General features: G+C 42.3%; 1 protein-coding gene across 2 annotated transcripts in view; it reads left to right on the top strand.

The window, feature by feature from the left end:
• Nucleotides 1–17,951, top strand: part of CBFB (core-binding factor beta subunit) — a 39,426-nt gene that overhangs the window by 12,613 nt on the left and 8,862 nt on the right. Inside the window, exons 4-5 of one of the 2 annotated variants that reach the window (XM_017824475.1) lie at nt 8,530–8,646; nt 13,662–13,757. In XM_017824475.1, coding sequence (XP_017679964.1) covers nt 8,530–8,646; nt 13,662–13,757 — 213 coding nt within the window. Of the gene's footprint in view, nt 1–8,529; nt 8,647–13,661; nt 13,789–17,951 lie in introns of both variants that reach the window. The other variant, XM_017824476.1, reaches the window with a different exon arrangement.

The following is a 17,951-nucleotide window of genomic DNA, read 5'->3' as shown; positions in this document are numbered from 1 at the left end:
TGCCTTTCAGATGCTCCTTATATTCTGCTCATTGCATCTGGTTGATTTTCAGTTCCAGCTGTGTGGTTGGTTTTGTCTTTGTAAGGTCAGACGGGAGCCCGAGGTGCAGGTCTCCTTGGGAGGCATCAGACCTTTCTGCAGTGACAATGTGAAAACTAGAAGCCGTCGACTTTTTGCTTTGTGTTGGGGGTTTTTTGGTGGTTGTGGTCAGGTCTGGTTCATGTTTTCTGCTTAGTCCAGAAACTGCAGTACTTTGGAACGAAGAGCTGTGTCTGGAGAGCCTTGGTTGTTATTAAATGGATGAGGATAACTTCTGTGCAGTAGCATTTTGGTATTTTTCTGTGCAAGCTTGTAAGCAGAAGTACTGAACAGTGGTCTTAGTCCAGGAATAAAATGCTGCAGTTTCCACAGATTTTAGTCTGACATCCTTACTGCTTCATATCTGTTCTTAGTTATAGACTTGTTTTTTAGTTGACTGAAATAGCAACGTGCATAATTTAATGAAACATCGATCTGCTTTCAAGAAGGAGTCATGATTACATACTTGAGCTAACTGTGCAGAAAAAGCTAACAAATGAAACCAACCAAAAAAACCATAAAAATACCAGGTTTTCTAAAAGGGACTTTCAAATTCTGACTCTCCAGTAAAGAGAGGAAAATTCTCCTGCTATTCTTTTTGTGACATTTTAGAAACTAAACCCCATTACTGTAGTATTTCAGTAGTACAGAAAACACGCTGGGAGAGGGTTTGTCACAGCTCTGATGTGACTTACAGAGATATTTTTAATGTGAGTCTGCACGTGGATATTTTTGCTACATGAATTTGTAAAAATGGGTTGTGCTGCATCTGAATTGAACCTTCTAGGTGGATGTTTTTCAAAAATTTGGTGATATTTGTAATAACAACAGGTGACTTCTATAAGGACACTTCAAAAGTGACTGAAGTACATAATCCCAGCCCATCGGGTTTTGCTGTGAAGTTGGCAATTGCAGTATGTTCTGAGGTGTTTTTTAGTTCTGAACTGCAGTGCATTGTTTCCTCAGGGAATACACCAAGGAAATACTATCACTTGTTATCCAAACAGCTTCTGCAATAATTAGAGAACTGAAGTAATATTTTGTGTTGTTGATGTTTTTGAATGGAACTTACTGCAGAAGTTTTTTGAGATTTTTTTGTTGTTGTTGTGAAATGCCTGAAGTTAATATTTCAGGCTGTATATTGAGTCATCCATAAAATTAGCATATATGTGTGTATCTATAAGCCTGTATTAATTTATAAGTTTCTATGGAGTAGGGGGAATGCATCTATGAGTCTAAAATTTAGACTAAAAAAAAAAAAAATCCTATGACTCCTGAGTCTGGCAAGTGCAGTATTTTGTTAAGGGTCCAAATAAAAGACCTTTTTGAGAAATTAAATCATAGTTGCAACTTTATTAATTGACTTTAAGCAGGAGCAGAAGTACACAGAAGCAGAACAAACCAGGGATATATTGCTCTAAAGGGGGAAAAATGCAGGAGTTTTAAGTATTTAACAACAATTTTAACTGCTTATGTACAACAAATCTCTGCAAATAATAGTTAACTTACTCAGCCCTGTGCTCAGCTATTTTTACTTGTTGCTATTAAAATTCTAGTACAGGCTGTTAGCAATTTGAGGGATATTTTGTATTTCAGCAAATTCTTTTATTCAAGATATCTTGTTCCTCACAGTCAGTGAATTTGAATTTCCAATGCTTTTTGTCATGTTAAAACATCATGGTATGAAAGGCTGCATTTAGAACTTCTGTTTTCTTCTTTTTTTTTTCCCCCTCTTAAGCATAACAGTCTAGATTGGAACTCTTATCAAGCACACAGTTTTGTTAATATTCTGGGTTTGCTTGAGGAATCAATCTGTGTCAGAGCTGATGAAGCAGAAAAACCTGATTTCATTTTGAATGTTTTGTTCTCTTTCCAGAAATTCTTGTTGTGTTCTGTAAAAACTAATGCCTGGGTGGATGCTTTTTGGTCTGTTTGGTTTCTGGGTGAGTGTTGTGGGATGTGTAGTTAACTTAGAGGAAAGAAGAAGACTAAAAAGTTGAAATGGGCTTTTTCTAGCGAATACTTCACACACTACAACAGGCCTGGTCATTCCTCCTCTTACCAGCCTCTTTTCAGATTATGTACATAGTCTAAATCATAGCATCATAGAATGGTTTGGGCTGGAAGGGACTGTAAAGCCCATCTTGTTGCACCCCCTGCCCTGGGCAGGGACACCTCCCACCAGCCCAGGGTGCTCCAAGCCCTGTCCAACCTGGCCTGGGACACTTCCAGGGATGGGGCAGCCACAGCTTCTCTGTGCCAGTGCCTCCCCACCCTGACAGGGAATGATTTCTTCCTAATCCCTGATGTGAACCTGCCCTTGGTCAGTTTAAAGCCATTCCCTCTTGTCCTGTTGTCAGAATCTCCTCTCTGTAAAGTGGGATGTCTCTGTGATCCCGAGCAGGAGGGGCAGGAGGAGCAGGGCACAGGCAGAGAGCTGGTGTCCCTGGGCACCTCCTGCCCTGCCCAGCCCTGGCCCAGCAGTCCCACCCTGGCAGCTGCTCAGGGGGCAGCAGAGGCTGTTGTTGGTGTGATCCAGCTGTGACAGGGGTGCCACCCCTGAGAGGCTTGGAGCTGTAGTCATCTTGAGAGCCACAGTTGGGTCATCTGTGTACAGCTGTTTAGGAAAGACGCTTGTTTGGTCAGAAAGTATCACTTCCTTCATGTTTTTGGTTTAAATGTTAACAAAACCTCATTTTCATATAATGGAAGGTGCTCAAAGATGTAGCTTATAAAATAGAAAACATTTTTTTTGCGTGTTAATAATATGCTTTGAGGCATGAGACAGAAGGATTGATCCAAATTAAAAACACTAAAAAGTCTATTTCACTCATAGTGACTTTCTAAAGGGGATTCTTTTCAACTGTTTGTATTTACTGTTTCATTAACAGTTAAGAAAAACTATCTTACAAGGTTATTGTTTTGGAATTAAACCTACGAAGTCAGAAAAATGCTGTAAGCTCTGTCTGTAACTTGGTTGCTTGTCATTAGTTTCTTTTAAAGTAAGAGTGATGGATATCTGGAAGTGTAGTCTGAAGCCTTGTGTGGAGTTGTCAGCTTTTGCTGTAACTTCAGTTGTTACTCTTTTTTTGCATTTCATAGATTGCTTCCTCTCCTGTGCTTTTCCCTCTCTTTGAAATCCAGGCTAGACACCCTTCTCTGGGATATGAGAGTGAGTCTTGGCATTTGGAGGGAACCCAGGGATGGGACTGACTCAACTTCACGTTTCAGCACAGTCATGCCACATGTCCATGGCAAGACTACAGCATTTTATTTATAAAGATGTATATATGTTCATATAAGGTTTCTGTTAAAGGAAACAGATAAATACATAATTCCTTACTGGAACATTTTGAACAGGCAGTCTCCTTTTGCCCAGCAGTGTATATAGATAATGTAAGGAGGAGGTCAGCCTTAACTGATGGAACAGCTTTCTCTCTTGGAGGAAATGTTTCCAGCTGTGCCTTCCTCAGTGGTCAGTGTTTCATCCATGCAGTCCCTGGGACACTGCTGTTCAAACAGGACCAGTGGGGTGTGATCCTGGGGGAGGTGGGTGAGCAGTTGGGAATGGGCAGATGTGATGAGGCACAGGGTGAGTCAGGGCTGAGCCTCCTCTGACAGAGCCTTCTGCTCCAGAGTGCTGGGAAAATGCAAACAGCAGGGAGGGACTGCACCCCTTCACTGGGGACTGCTGTTCCCAGGGGTGAGCTGGGGGGTGAGCTGGGGGGTGAGCTGGGCTCCTCCTGGCTCTGGCTGATTCAGGAGTGGGTGGGTGGGGAGAACGGGGCAGTCCCTGGAGGAGGAAAGGGCTCAGTTGCTGTGGGGAGCAGGAGCATTGTCTGTAACTGCAGGATGTGTGGATGGAGTTGTGGGGAGCAGGAGCACTCTCTGTAACTGCAGGATGTGTGGATGGAGTTGTGGGGAGCAGGAGCACTCTCTGTAACTGCAGGATGTGTGGATGGAGCTCACAGATAGCCTATCTCCAGCACATGGGTTAAATACCCTGGTGCTGTGAGATAAGGATTTACTAGAGGGCTAAAATAGGATGTGAAACCGAGGTTTTTCATCTTGCACTCAAATAAAGCAGTTTTTAAAAAGTCATTGAGAATTGTCCTCTGCTTAAATGGCTTGTTTTTTAAAATATGAATGAATTGTGTGACAGGAGCCACGTCCCTGCCTATTTTTAACAACAAAGATAACTCTCAGTTAGCTGGAGTTGGAGGAGAGAGTTGCTCATTTAAATGCAGATCAGAAGAAATAACAGATTAGTTGAAAGAGTGCAAAAGGGAGGGTGAGATACACTATATGTTGAAGGTGTGGCACAGAGGTCTTTGAGAACAAGCCAGCTGGGACTCCCAGAAAGCACAAACACAGCTCTGACAACTTAGAGCCCAACTAAGCCTATTCATGCAGCACCTTCTCAAGTTTATGTGTGTTTGTGGTGCTGTTTGTCCTCTGTCCAGATAATCTGTCAGGAGATAAGAGTGTTTACTCTTGCTGCTTGTTCAATCAGCAAGCAGAATATTTGTTCTAACACTAAAAGGCTGCTTCCAAAGTAACATGTCTGCTTTTCTCATTTAAAAATTCTAATGCTACTTTGATCTGTAGTAGAAGTTGGAAATGGAAGATGTCGTTTGAGATGAAATTATTTGTACAATAGCCACCTGAACAAAAATTCAGCTGCTAGTCTAGTAAAAATTGCATATTTTGGTATATGACAGTTTACTTGGCTCTCACAGTCTAACAAACCAGCTTTGGCTGTGCCAGTGTGTGGAAAATGAGGGTGCAAAATGAGAGAGGACTTACTCTCATCCTTGAACGTGTTTATTTTACTCAGCTGCACAAGTGTCTCTTCTCAGTGTCAGAAAGGGTTTATAGGTTGGGCTGTACTGAAAGGAGGCAGCTGTATGATTGATCTTTTCCTCTTGTATGTCCCTATAGTGGTGTTTCTTTATGTAGCATTAGATTTGTCCCCGAATATGAATTTGTTAATTGCCTGACTTTCAACCTTCCTTCTGCTCTTTAGTGCTTTTCGTCTGTCTCTTGAGTTTTACAGGACTGACTTCCAGGTATTATTACGAAAAGCACCCAGAGATGTGTGGAGGACTTACAAAAATATATAAATGCAGTTAACCTGGGGTTAACAGTAAAACCTTGAAACAGTTACAAAAGTTCTTTTGTCTACTTCTAATCAAATTGTGTGATTGTATAATATTATTGGGGGGGAGAAATAACACAGTTTTTGCTTTTGATCTCCTACTGTGACTGTCTTGAGGCAACTTTCAGAGCAGGCAATTCTGAAATTTTTTAAAAGACCACTTTGCTGGATTTTGAGGTACCATAACAGATCATGTGCTCACAGGCAGAGCAGTAATTTATTAATTATTCTGTTAAGTTCAGAAGTTGAAAGGGAACCAGCATGGCTTTATCGAAAAGAAGGAAATGTGTGGTTAAACGTTTTTGGCTATAGTCTTAGGTGGTTTCTGTTTTCCAGAAAGAGGAGAGAGGGGAAAAGGAGTCTAAATTCCTTTCTCTAAAATAAATTAAAAAGTATCGGTATGCTTTATTGTGTTTTAATGAGAGAAAAGTTCCTGCCTAAACTCGTGGGGTTTCAATATGAATTATACTACATTTGAATGATTATATGGTAATTTCAAAACCTGAATATCTTGCTAAGGAATTCATCTTTCAGAAGGGAAAAATGATTATTTATCAGAGTTTTGAAGAGCTACTGAATGGGTGGTGGCTCTGATTTGGGAGCAGGGGCACAGGATTTATCTGGAAAGGTCAGGCCGTGTGCCAGAGGTTCCCCAGCTGCTGTGTCAGCAGCTCAGCTTTGGGCAGCGTGCTCGGGGCAGATAACACCAGGGATCCCAGAGAGCAGGCACCAGGGATCCCAGAGAGCAGGCACCAGGAATCCCAGAGAGCAGGCACCAGGGATCCCAGAGAGCAGCCCCAGGGATCACATTGGCTCTCACAGCGACTTCTGAAGATTTCCACAGGATTTCCAGCACTGCTCAGGCTCCCAGGTGATGTGTGGGGCATTGCATTTGAAGCACTGAGCCCTCAGCAGCTCTGTCTGAGCTCCCTGCTGTTTGCACTGAGCCAGGAAGTTTGCACATAATGCCCTGGCAGCTGCAGTGACCAGGGCAGTGAACAGCCACTGAAACGAGGCAGTGGTGGCACAACATTCCTTGTCAAAGAAACGAACAAAAAGTTACTCCTGGACAACTTGGGAAGGCAGGTTTTGTCATCTGTGGGAAGTTCTAAGTAAATTCTGACATCCCAGGCTCCTGGTGTGGGCCAGAAGGGTAGGGGAGGCCAGGTGAGAAGTAAACCCTAAGTGAAGATCAGCAAAGGGCTTGTTTGCTCCTGTAAAACATAACTAGATTAGAGTACAGGCTGCTTTGTCTTTACAGACCCATAGTTGGCTTGTGCAGTTTTTTTATTTCCCCTCTTGAATTATTCTTCATTCTTCTTAGAAGAGAATGACACTTGATACTAATAGCCTCTTTTAACTGTTTTTTCACTTCTAAACTAGTTAAACACATGTATTAAATTGATGACGTGCACTTTGCTCCTTGTGAGATGGGTGAGTGAGGGCTGTTCTGACAGGGTGGGATGTGTTTTGCGTGTTTGAAATGCTCAGTCTCGAAATGAGGGCTGTGGGAGGTGGTTTCCTGGTCGTCCACGTCTTACTCACGCTGGTTGTGACACCTCTGCTCGCAGAGGCTGTGGGGCAGGGCTGTGCCCCGGGCTGTGCCCCAGGCTGTGCCCAGAGCTGTTCCCTGAGCTGTGCCCAGAGCTGTTCCCTGAGCTGTGCCCAGAGCTGTTCCCTGAGCTGTGCTGGCACCACACAGGGCTGGGGGTGACTCCAGGGCTGTGCCCCGAGTGCCAACACCGAGCACTGTGTGTGCCCTCGGCAGAGACCCTGCAGGGGAGTGCACATGGGAAGAGGATCCCTTGAACTAACCCCTGCCCCTTCATCACTGAGCTCCTGCACATTGCACTCATTAAAACATCGGGGGGCATCACTTCCAGCCGAAGTGTGATAAGTTGTAGAAGTCAAGCTTGGAGATTAAATGTGTGTTTTCTCTGGCAAATAACGTTACTCCTTTGTCAGTTGGATTCACATTATTTGTTCCCTTTCTCCCACTCGTGGGTTGCCTTTCATGTTGTTTAGTGCCTTTGCACGTGGGAGGCTCACCTTCCTCTGGGGCTCCTGCTCCTCTGGGCTTTTCCTCTTCTGCTCCAGTGACCTGAGCTGGTGAGTGTGGAGCTGAGCAGGGAGGCACAGCTGGGGTGCTCTGAGGTGTGAGCATCGATTAGGCTTGGAGGAGGATTTGCCAGAGCATTAATTTAGAGCTGTTAGAGGAAGAGCTGTGTGAGAATTCCCCCACCTAGCTGAGCTGCTCCAGAAGGCTGAAAAAGCTCTGGATTTGATCTGTGTGAGCAGTCTTCCAGTCTGAAGTGGGTACAGGCCTGTGTGCGTGGTTTGCCTCTCTGGTGATTCAACATAGACAAACTCTGTTCAACAAGGGGTTTTGACTTGCCAAGTAGGCTGAAATAACCACAGAAGGTTGATTTTTATCTTTGTTTTTTAATTATTTTTTTTTCTGTACAATTGGGGTAATTTTGCTGTGACTTTTGTTTGAGGCTGATGTCATTAAATATAACACGTCAAACTCATTTAATGTTGTATTTGCTTCTTTTTAAGTTCCCTTGTGTCATCACTGTATCATCTACCATTATCTGGATGTGGGGCCTTAAGCTCATGCATTATTCCTTGCTGCAGTTCAAGGCACTGTGCACATTGGTGCTGTACTTGGGTTTTCATCATCTGGTGTTGCTTCTTTTGAACAGCCTTCCCACATGCTAGAATTGACACAGGAAGACTTCCTTATTTTTAGCACAATGTATATATAGAGTGTATTTTATTGAATTCTGACTAGTTCATAGATTTGAGGAGGACTGAAACCAGTACGTGCTCTTTGATGAAAGCTCTCGTGTGTTGGGGTTCAATGCAGTGCTTCTTGGGAGTAGGAAGGTGTGTGTTCATTTAACTGTTTAAATGTGCTGTAAAGGATCCTCCCTGTCTGGCACTGTGCTGCTTCCTTTGTGACAGGAAGGCTAGCTGACAAGAAAAACAGTTAATTTAACTGAAAGGAGTAAGAGTTCTAACCAAATCTTGGTGCATACCAGTTTATAAAATGAGAACACAGCTTAAATTTGTTCCATCCAGTACAGTAGGCAAAGGTTAAAGCACTCACTTGATTAAAATGAGTTCTTGGAAAGGAGGCAGAAGAAGCTGTTAAATGGAGTCTCATGTTACCAGCTGGTTTGGATGTTCTTCTAGGAATGCACAGAGGAGCTTCCTGGATCAGTCTGTTCATTGTGCAGGCACGTGTGAGCGCTTTCAAAGTCACAGCATGTGTTTGGCTTTTGTTTCAGGTGTACTTGAAGGCACCGATGATTCTCAATGGTGTCTGTGTGATCTGGAAAGGCTGGATAGACCTGCAGAGACTGGATGGAATGGGCTGCCTGGAATTTGATGAAGAGAGAGCACAGGTAAGACAGCCTGCCCTCGGGTACTGTGCCTCAGACATTTGTTCTTCTGGGAGGAAACACGCAGCCAGGTAGTGATCACAAATTCTAGTTTGCTTTTTTTTCTGCCTTCACTTTGAGTACAAACTCCAAAGGAAACTTATGGTATAGAAGTTCAGAAATATGTGATCAAATATTAGGGGTGGGGATCACTTGTAGTTTACAGCCACACTGTTACTGTGCTACAGAGTAGTAAATCAAAGTGTTTGAAAAACTATGCATGTATCCTGTAACAATTTGATTGGCAAGTCTATTCTAGCTGTTTACTTTAGGGTGATAGAGGTTTTTTTAAGTAGCTTTTTGTTTTATTGCATGTGGGTGAGAATGAAGAGTGGTTTTATTTGTCCCCTAACACTGGTGGACTCTCTGCTCTGTTAAGGTGTGGCAGCCTTTGAGAACTTACCTGCCCACTTCCTACCAGCAAAATTCCTGTCTAGCAGCTGAATCTTTGGACATGTACAAGAAAAAAGTCAAGACAGAGGAAATGCCTTTTAAAGTGGATGTCACCTAGACAAGGTTCACTTACACAGTAGGATTCTTTAACTTGGTCAGACTTGAGACATGTCTTTGCTTTTGAAATGTAGTTTGGTAACAAATCCACTCAACTGATATTAAAAGCTGCTGCACCAGGTTTGTTGTGGGCTTCCATGCAGATCACCTGTCTGTGTATTGGACAGTAAGTTGGATGTAGTAACATCAGTTACCAGAGTTATGACTTACAGTCTGTATTTTGGGATGAACTCAGCCCTGTGGGGGGTTACTCCTGGCAGTTGTGCCCTGGATTTAAACAAGGATGCATTTTCTCTTTCCACTCTCTGCCTCATTCTCAGCCCTCACTTCTGTGGGGTTTCCTTTTCAGTCCTTCTACAGCTGCAGTTGGTCACTACATCATGAGTAGGAACCCCTTGGTTCCACCAAAATACCAAGAAGTTTCCTCTGCTGTGGTGCTGTGCCTCTCCCTAACTTAAGAAACCAATTTGCACATTAATTAGATGTTCTTAATATGACTGTGTTCTGGATTAAATAGAAATGCTTTGTGTCAAAAGAGTGTCTTAGAAGCAGTCACAGCCCTGCATGCTTTCTCCATGGTGCCTAGAAAGAGAGAATAGTCCTGCCACCTTTTGTCAATGCACAAGAAAAGCCACAAGCCAAGCTTTTGCTCAAAATCCACTCTTTGCTGGGCATTCACTTCTTGCAAAGCTGTGTGTTGATGTTCTGAGCTCAGCTCCAGTTGCAGCAGAGTCAGTGCCCTGGACTCCATGGATCAGGAGGCCTTTGGGCTGCACTGGCTTACACAGCCAGGACAAATGGAGAGCCCTGAGGACTGTGCAGGATAAATCCCAAGGTTCTTGATCTACAGTTAGTGAGTTTGATATGTAACACTAAATCACAGGACTTCTGAACTGAGAGCAGACTGATGGGAACATGCACTCAGAAGGAGACAGTGTCACTGCTTTCTAAATTTTTTCCTCAAAAAGACAAGCACCCTTCCAAAAAGGAGAGAGCTCAGGTGACCTCTGGTTCAATTTTTCTCTTCTTAATTTCGCAATAAATATTTTTGCAAGTGCTTAAGCTATTTTAGTTTCTTGATGTGTAAATGCTGTCTTAACAACACTTCACAACTCGTTTTTGCTGTCTCCAGGAAGTGTTTGTGCCCTGGAGCTGTGGTTTGTGCTCTGTCTGTGTGTGAGGGGATGTGTGTGTGCTCCCAGGTGTCAGTGCTGTCTCTGACACTCCCCCTGTGAGTACAGGGTGCTGAGCTGGAGGTATTGCCCTGTGTGGATGTGTTGTCACTCAGTTACAGGCGTGTAATTTGTGTTCAGTTTGTGCTTCCTGGCGATTGTGAGCCAGGATGTCGCGATGTGAGCGAATGTCACCTCATTTGCTACAGCAGTAGTACCCAAGGGCTCCTGGTGCCATGAGGAACTGTACAGGCACAGAAGGAGCTGCACCCTTACATCTGTTAGTATTGGAAACATTTGGGCAATCTTTCACAGTCTTAAGTTTCCTTTTTCCTGTATCTGTCACTCTGTTTCCTTGTTTAAAACTGTGGTAATATTGCTAGAGGCCGTTGACCCAACTGCTGACATTCATCCCAAAATAACACTGATGTCACATTGGGCTGAAGTGCCTCCTACTCTGCATTGTAGGGCCTGTGGTACCCACTGTCCCTTGTAAGAAAAGGTCCTGCTGGTGTTCAAACACACCCATTTTCTGGAAGGCTTGCCTTGTACAAAAGTAGTGCTCTCGCATTTTCCTGTCTCTTGCCACTTCTTTACTAACTAATGCTGAGATCAGATAAAACTTCTCTTTGCTGTCACACTTCAGAAGTGATACTATCCTTCAGCAGGTCAGCAGATATTTTAGGAAGAAAATTCACATGCATAACACTGAAGTACTTTAGTTGTAACTGTTAACCTACTGTTTTCTACTTAATCCTCAGCCTGTTCATGTCTGGTTACTGAGCACTCTTACTCTTTATTGCTAAAGGCCCTGATTCTGCTGCTTGTTCAGCCTTTGATGCACTCACACACAGATGTACATATACCCTTGAATATCTTCCCTATTTGGGGCTGAAATTTCCCTGGATTTGATACTTGAGTGTCCTTAAGAGACTGTTCCTGTCTCCAGCAGTTTTGCATCTCCTCTGTAGTAGAGCATCCTGTTATCTCACCAAACCTTTTCCTACCAGGCTGCTCTGGGGGGTTGTGTGTATAAGTGGGGGGCTGTAAGCTTCTGTCTTGTTTTTTTGTTTTTTTTTTTAATTTTCTGGATTGGGAGGTTTGTTTTCATTCTGTTGTGTTGATACAGCTCATGTTTTGCTTATTCTTTTTTTTCTTACTAGATTCATACCAGGAGCATTTCTGTGGAATAAAACTAAGATGTATAAATTGTTTGGTCTCATACAGCTGCATTCACTAGGCTGTAATTCCTAGAATCGAGTGACATTTTTAAAAGTGTTTGTTAAATTCCTGTTGTATAAGATTGAGACATTGGTTAATTTGTTAGAATGTATCACCAAGAGTAGAGCAGAATTTTTATTTTTTTTTACTAAAAAAAAGAAAGTTCTGATGCTTTTTTCTTCTGCTTTCTCAGACATTAGTAAACCAGTGTTTCAGCTGTCAGCACATCTTCACCCTGCATGTCAACATACTGATTTTTTCCCCCCCATAAATTTCTAATTTGGCTTCTTTTGGTTATGACCATTTCTTTAAAATATTCTGGCTGAGGCTGTGTGTCATCCTTTCAGTTCATGACCACTGTAAATGATGGCAAAATGCAAAAACCTTTGATGTAAAAGAATCTGCTTCTATTTAAGTCTGTTTAAGAAAAGGGTAATAAAGACATAACTCTCTTCTGTAAACCAGGAGGCAGCTTTCCTGTAGTCATCTGGGAGATGAGCTTATCTGTTTTCTCTCTCTCCTTCTGCATTATTAAGAACAAACTTACTTTGTGCTGTCTGACCTTGATTGCTGTGCCTTGGATGAACATTAAGATAGCTATAAAGGGCCAAATTCTACTCTTAAAAATAGCAGGTAGTGTGAAAATGCTGTTGGCAGCTTTAAGCCTTGCCTTGCTCCGTGGCTTTCCTGGGAGCTGTGCAGTGGGTTGGCAGCTGTTTGTGTTTCCCTGCCCTGGGCCTGAGGGAGCCCCTTCCCATCACTTCCCAGAGCAGCTCCAGGGCCCTGCACTGTGCCCACGGCAAAAAAGGCAATTTAAGGTTTTCTGGGGCTGGGCTTGCTTCATCTGAAATTAAAAAATTGATGTGCTCAGTCCCCTGGTAGGTGAACACTTAGCTGGGCTCTCTGCAGGTTTGTGTCCTCCAGCAGTCAAGGTTGGCTTCTCTTCAAATGATCAGCTTTGAAATAACGTCTGTGTGTGGGAATGGTGAGCAGGGTCAGTGGTAATTCCAGCTGGAGAGCCAGGAGGAGGGAGAACCAACACAGTTTGTCCTTCACTGTTTTGTGGAACCTCTTTAGACTCGACTCTTCCATTCTGAAAATGTAAAAATTCTGATGGGGAACAGAAAATATGTGTTAAAAGGCCTCTTTAAGAGAAATAACTTCTAAGCCAATTAATAATGGCTTTGCATACTAATAAGAGTTTATTTAAAACATTTTTTTAATAGAAGATACAGTTTGAAGGATTTTTTTTTTCTGAGTGTTAATTTATTAAATCTATTCCTGTGCATAAGCCATTGTTGAAAATGAACTACAGAGCTGTTGAAAAGCTGCAGGTTTCTCCTCCAATGTATGGGAATGTGTGCTAATTAGTGGAGGAATAATTTCTGCTTTGCACTTTCTTATGCACCTAAATTTAAATAATAAGGATTTATGAAATTTAAATAATAAAGATTTGTTATTATAGAATTTAATTTATAAATGTATGTGTTTATAAATTATAAATATATAATATATGGATTATAAATTTATATAATTATATAAATTTAAAACATAAGGATTAAGAATGTTCATACTGATGCACCTGCAGCAGCTTTTGATAAAATGAAGGATTTATTTTATTTGTAACTTAGATAATACTTTTTTTTAAATGCAAGAGAATTACATTACCATTGTTTATGTAGTGGTGCTAGTGGACTCTGACTAGCTATACCTGTGAATACTGCCTTCAAAATTACTTTTATGAGGAGAATAAGTTGTATTGCCTTTTTCATACAACTTCTGAGAATTCCTAACTTTTTCAAAGAACAGCAGCATTTAAACTACTTTGGAAAAGCAGCTCTCCCTTGAAAATGTATTTTAACCAAAGCTGCCCCAGCCTTGGTGTCTGTGCTGCTGCAGTGAAGGTGAGTGTTATTTCATTGGCCTGGGCTGGCTGAGCTGGAGCTCGTCTGTCCTGGCAGGTTCTGTGGGACGTTCTTGACTTTGCTGCCGAGTGATCCTCACTGTGCACAAGAACTGTGATGTGGGAGAAGGGAGGGTTGCCTTTTGTGTCACCCTGTGTCTCTGCTTTGGTAGCAGGAGGATGCATTGGCACAACAAGCCTTCGAGGAGGCTCGGCGGAGAACCCGCGAGTTCGAGGACAGAGACAGGTCTCATCGGGAGGAAATGGAGGTGAGGGTTTCACAGCTGCTGTCAGTAACTGGTTAGTACTTTCCCAAACCTTTAGATTGTTTCCATTTGTTTGTCTGTTTGTACAGTGTTGTGTATTTTCTGTTTGTTCAATGCCATCATATAAAAATTGCAAAATGCATTGGTTTTAACTCTTGTAAAAATGGATTTAAAGTTTTCAAAGTTTTTATAAGAATTCTCTGATCTTTATCCTTTTTCCTTTCTGTAGATGGCCTTTTCTATGGGTACTTAAGCTGTAAGGACATATTTATTCACAGAGTTCCATTTCTCTCTCAAGTGATACTTTAATAGCAGGGAGAGGGATCTTTTGCCCCGTGCATTTCTCATGAACACAGAAAAGGCTTTGGGAGCTGTGGGCATAATTTTGGATCTCACTATCCCATGTTGTGGGAAACATTTTCAGTGAATTTAATCAGATGCCACAGTCTGCTTTCTTGCACAGGCTAGTTCTATTGTCCTCTCACCTTCTTCTTGCTGGCAGGGAGCCTTGCTCCTCTCTTTCACTGGTGTAGTTCCCCCTGTGTTGTTCTTTGCTTCTTCAGGGCCCCACAGTATTGAATCTTGTTCTTTCTTGATGAGAGCAGAAATTACTGAGCAGAAAAGAGGAGCCAGGAAAGGGAATGGAAACCAGCTGCTCTGAGATGTCAGAAAGGCAGGAGCTGTAAGAGGACGAGTAATAATGCATGAGGGGAGTTGGCAAGTTAGGGCAGAGAATAGGGAGAACACAGAAATGCTCTGAATTTCTCTCCCTTACTAAGGCTGTTTCTTACTTCCTGCTTCATCAGTGCAGCCTGGCTTTGCTATAATCCAATATGATCAATCTGCTGGTGCTCCAGTTTTTAGAAAATTTGATTATTGTTATTGCTAAGCTACTTTTCTTTTGGCATCCCTTCTGATAATTGGGATGATGAGACAGACTTTCTTCCCTTCCAAGTACAATTGGAAGACACTGAGCATGAGAATGAGAGGGAACAGGCAGACAGGGAACACTGTCTCTCACTTTGCAGGGGTGGCTGGAGGGTGTCTCTTTGCAAACACTGCTGCAGCCGGGTCAGGGATCTGCTGGAACAAGGGTCAGATCCTTGCCTTGGAAGCCTGGCTGCTGCTGGATCCTGGGAGCAACAGCTGGATTAGCTGAGAGATTCTGTCACAGCACAGCTGGAACCTGCCTGTGGGCTCAGTTCAGAAGGAAGGTAGAATTAGCTTTAAGTCTGTGGCACCTGCTCTAATTTTAACAACACAGAGTAGGAACTTTAGGTCTGGCCTTATGTCTTTGACCTCAATTTAAAGCTTTTCTTGATTTATTTTCCTTTACTGTGTCCTTCATCCCCACTCCTGTCACTGCAGAGAAGCAGCTGTGTGCATACTGAATGGTGAAGGTTCAACCCTCATTCGAGGGTTCATGAAATAACTTCTGCAGTTCTGAGAGACTTAATTTTTCCTCTGAGTGTAGAAAACACTTCCTTACAGCTAAGCTGTGCAAAAAAACTCTTTCAGTTAACAGTGAGATTGAGGTAATACTGAGCATCTGGGGTTTCATGACAGACATCAAAACTCCTGACACTGAGACACAAAAAGCACCATCCCTGTCTGTCTGCAGGAGCTGCATTCAATAACTACTGAAAAGACTCTTGCTCTTAATAAGGCAGCAGGCAGTTGTCATTAGGTGATGTCCTTATTAGCTGTTAGTACCCATTTTCTCTTAAAACAACAATAGTTGTTGTCCTAACTCTAAAGCACTGGTGTAATCACCTACAGAAAGGAAAAGGAAAAATTCCTGATTTGAAATATGTTTAAGCAGAATAAAAACAATGTCAAAAGGTGCATCAAATTTATGTGATGGCAAATACAGATTTTTAATAATTGCAATACATTTTTGTTCATATTTTGCTATTTATTTTACTGTACATGTTTAATATGTGTAACCAAGAGATTTTTACCTCAAATGTAGGTCTATAATTGGTTTTCACATTTCAGTTTTCATTTGTGTGTTTGGGGTAAGATGTTCTGACTGTGTCCCTGGAATGTTTACAGATGAGCTTTTGCAATCTAGATCTTAGGACTGCATAAAAATTGGGATCTCCTGGGTGGGACAGGGGAGAGAGCAGAGACAGACTTACAGTGCATTCCTAAACAGGAACCAGGTTTCCAAACCAGTCACTGCTTCCTTGACTTCCACTCTAATGCAGCAGCTGGGCAGAGTCAGCTTGGAAATAGGGTTTGTCAGTGGTACCTGCTGACCCTGCACTGCTGGCAGCTGGAAAAACCCTGATCCAGCCTGCCCTGGGTACTGCCCGTGCACTTCAAAAGGTCAAACAGCATCTTTGGCTGTACTACAGAGATGACACTTGAAGGGTTTTTTATAGAAAAGGTCAGTTCTAAGTGTGCTGAGTGAATTTTTGTGGATGTTATGCTACACACACATGAAGGTACTGCCCTCATAATCTCTTTAATGTGATCTCCACGCAGCTCTCAGCATCACTAAAACTTGAGATTTTTCTTTCCTTCTAAGCTTGGCACAGACAGCAAAACTCAGAACTGGCAGCCGTGGAGCAGGATCTCATCAGTGTTAATGATGGTTTTAGGAATTGCAACACTGTGTAAAATCAGGATATTCCTGACAGTAGAATTACAGCCAAAATGCCTTTAATAGAGACCAGATTCTGCTTCAGTGGGGGAGGGCAGGGGAATCCTGCAATATTCCACCCACTCCTACCCAAAACAGAGGCGCCAGCTCTTTGGAAACATTTATCCATCCAAAGCCTGGCAGCATATGAAAATGATCAGATTAAATTCTTTATTTATACAGCTTTCTGGGTAAAAAGGATTCCCTATTCTAAGTCTCTTTGTAGACTTAAAGTGGTATATCCTTGCACAGGAGTGATCAGTGATAAGTTGTTGAAAGGAGTTAAAGTGGATCGTATGTGGCAATTGGACACATTGAAAGGGGAAAAAATAGGAAGTGTGGTAACAATTTAGAAATTATTGCTTTATTAATTTTCATTTTTAAGTATCCTAAAAATACCCCAACCCATTAAAAAAAAAAATCCCCACCAACAAAAAACCTTCAGAGTGCTGTCAAGTTTGTTTGCCCTCTTTTCTTCAAATACTTCCATTCATGACCACATTAGCACACCAGATCTTTATTTTAATGAACATATTCTTTGCATCTGAGAACAGAATCTGAGGTAGGTTGTGCATGAATTTCCAGTGGTGATTGTGTTTTTGTGCACTCCTCGAATGTAAATAGGGTGTGAGTGGATTTAGGAATTTTCATTGAAGTTTTGAAGCACCTCTGAGTTGAACTGTGTTCTGTTACATTTTTGACATAGTTTGTTTTGAATACAGGATGCTTTTGAGTTTTTGTATCAACTTGTGTAGCTTGGTTGCATCAGATACTGCAAATCCTGCCTCGCTGTTCAGGATTCCTTTGTTTCAAAGATGCTTTTGAAGTCAGTGAGTGTTCTTAGTGCCTTCAAAATTAATAATGTATTCTAATGGCTTTTACTTCTACAAAAACATTGGAATGCTGAGACAGTGAATGTTTAATGATACACACAAAGAAAGACTTTGTCCCTGGTTAAAGATTATTGTAAAAAAAAAATGAAATAAATGATGGAAGCTCATTAAGTTTAGGAACACTGAGCTGCTTGTCAGACTTGGACTATTTAATGGCTTCACACCAGTCAAAGGCAAAGTTCTCTTTCCATGACCAAGTGCTACACCTGGGAAACTTGGTCTAAGGCTGTTACTTTAGGGGTGTATTCTGGAACAGGAATATGAACTTGAAGTGTTTGTGCCCCCTTTACCAAACAGAAGAGAGTGAGGAGACTAAAGGGACGTTTGTGAGGCAGGTATTTAATTTTCACTGTGTCTTTATCTCCTTGTGTCTTGGTTGAGAGAGTCAGTCAGTAGGAGCATCTCTGCTGTTTGGTTTCACTCTGAGTGCCCAGGGTTCAGGGGCAGGAGAGGTTTTCTGCAGAAATTCCTGCCAAGTCACCGTCTAGAAACGCTTCAGTCTTCCGGTAAAAACCTCTGCTTGTTCTTCAGTCTTCTGGCCCCAGTAACGTGATGCAAGAACGTGTTCCACTGTCCTGAGTGGCTGGGAGAGACTCAAACAGCTCCTCCTCGTGAGATCAGACCCTGCAGAAAGCAGGGGCCTGTGCTCAGTGCAGA

The sequence above is a fragment of the Lepidothrix coronata genome, unplaced genomic scaffold (genome assembly GCF_001604755.1).
Source record: "Lepidothrix coronata isolate B3197 unplaced genomic scaffold, Lepidothrix_coronata-1.0 Scaffold110, whole genome shotgun sequence".
Lineage (NCBI taxonomy): Eukaryota > Metazoa > Chordata > Aves > Passeriformes > Pipridae > Lepidothrix > Lepidothrix coronata.
Note: the sequence above shows the minus strand (reverse complement) of the source record. Positions and strands in the feature narration are given on the sequence as shown.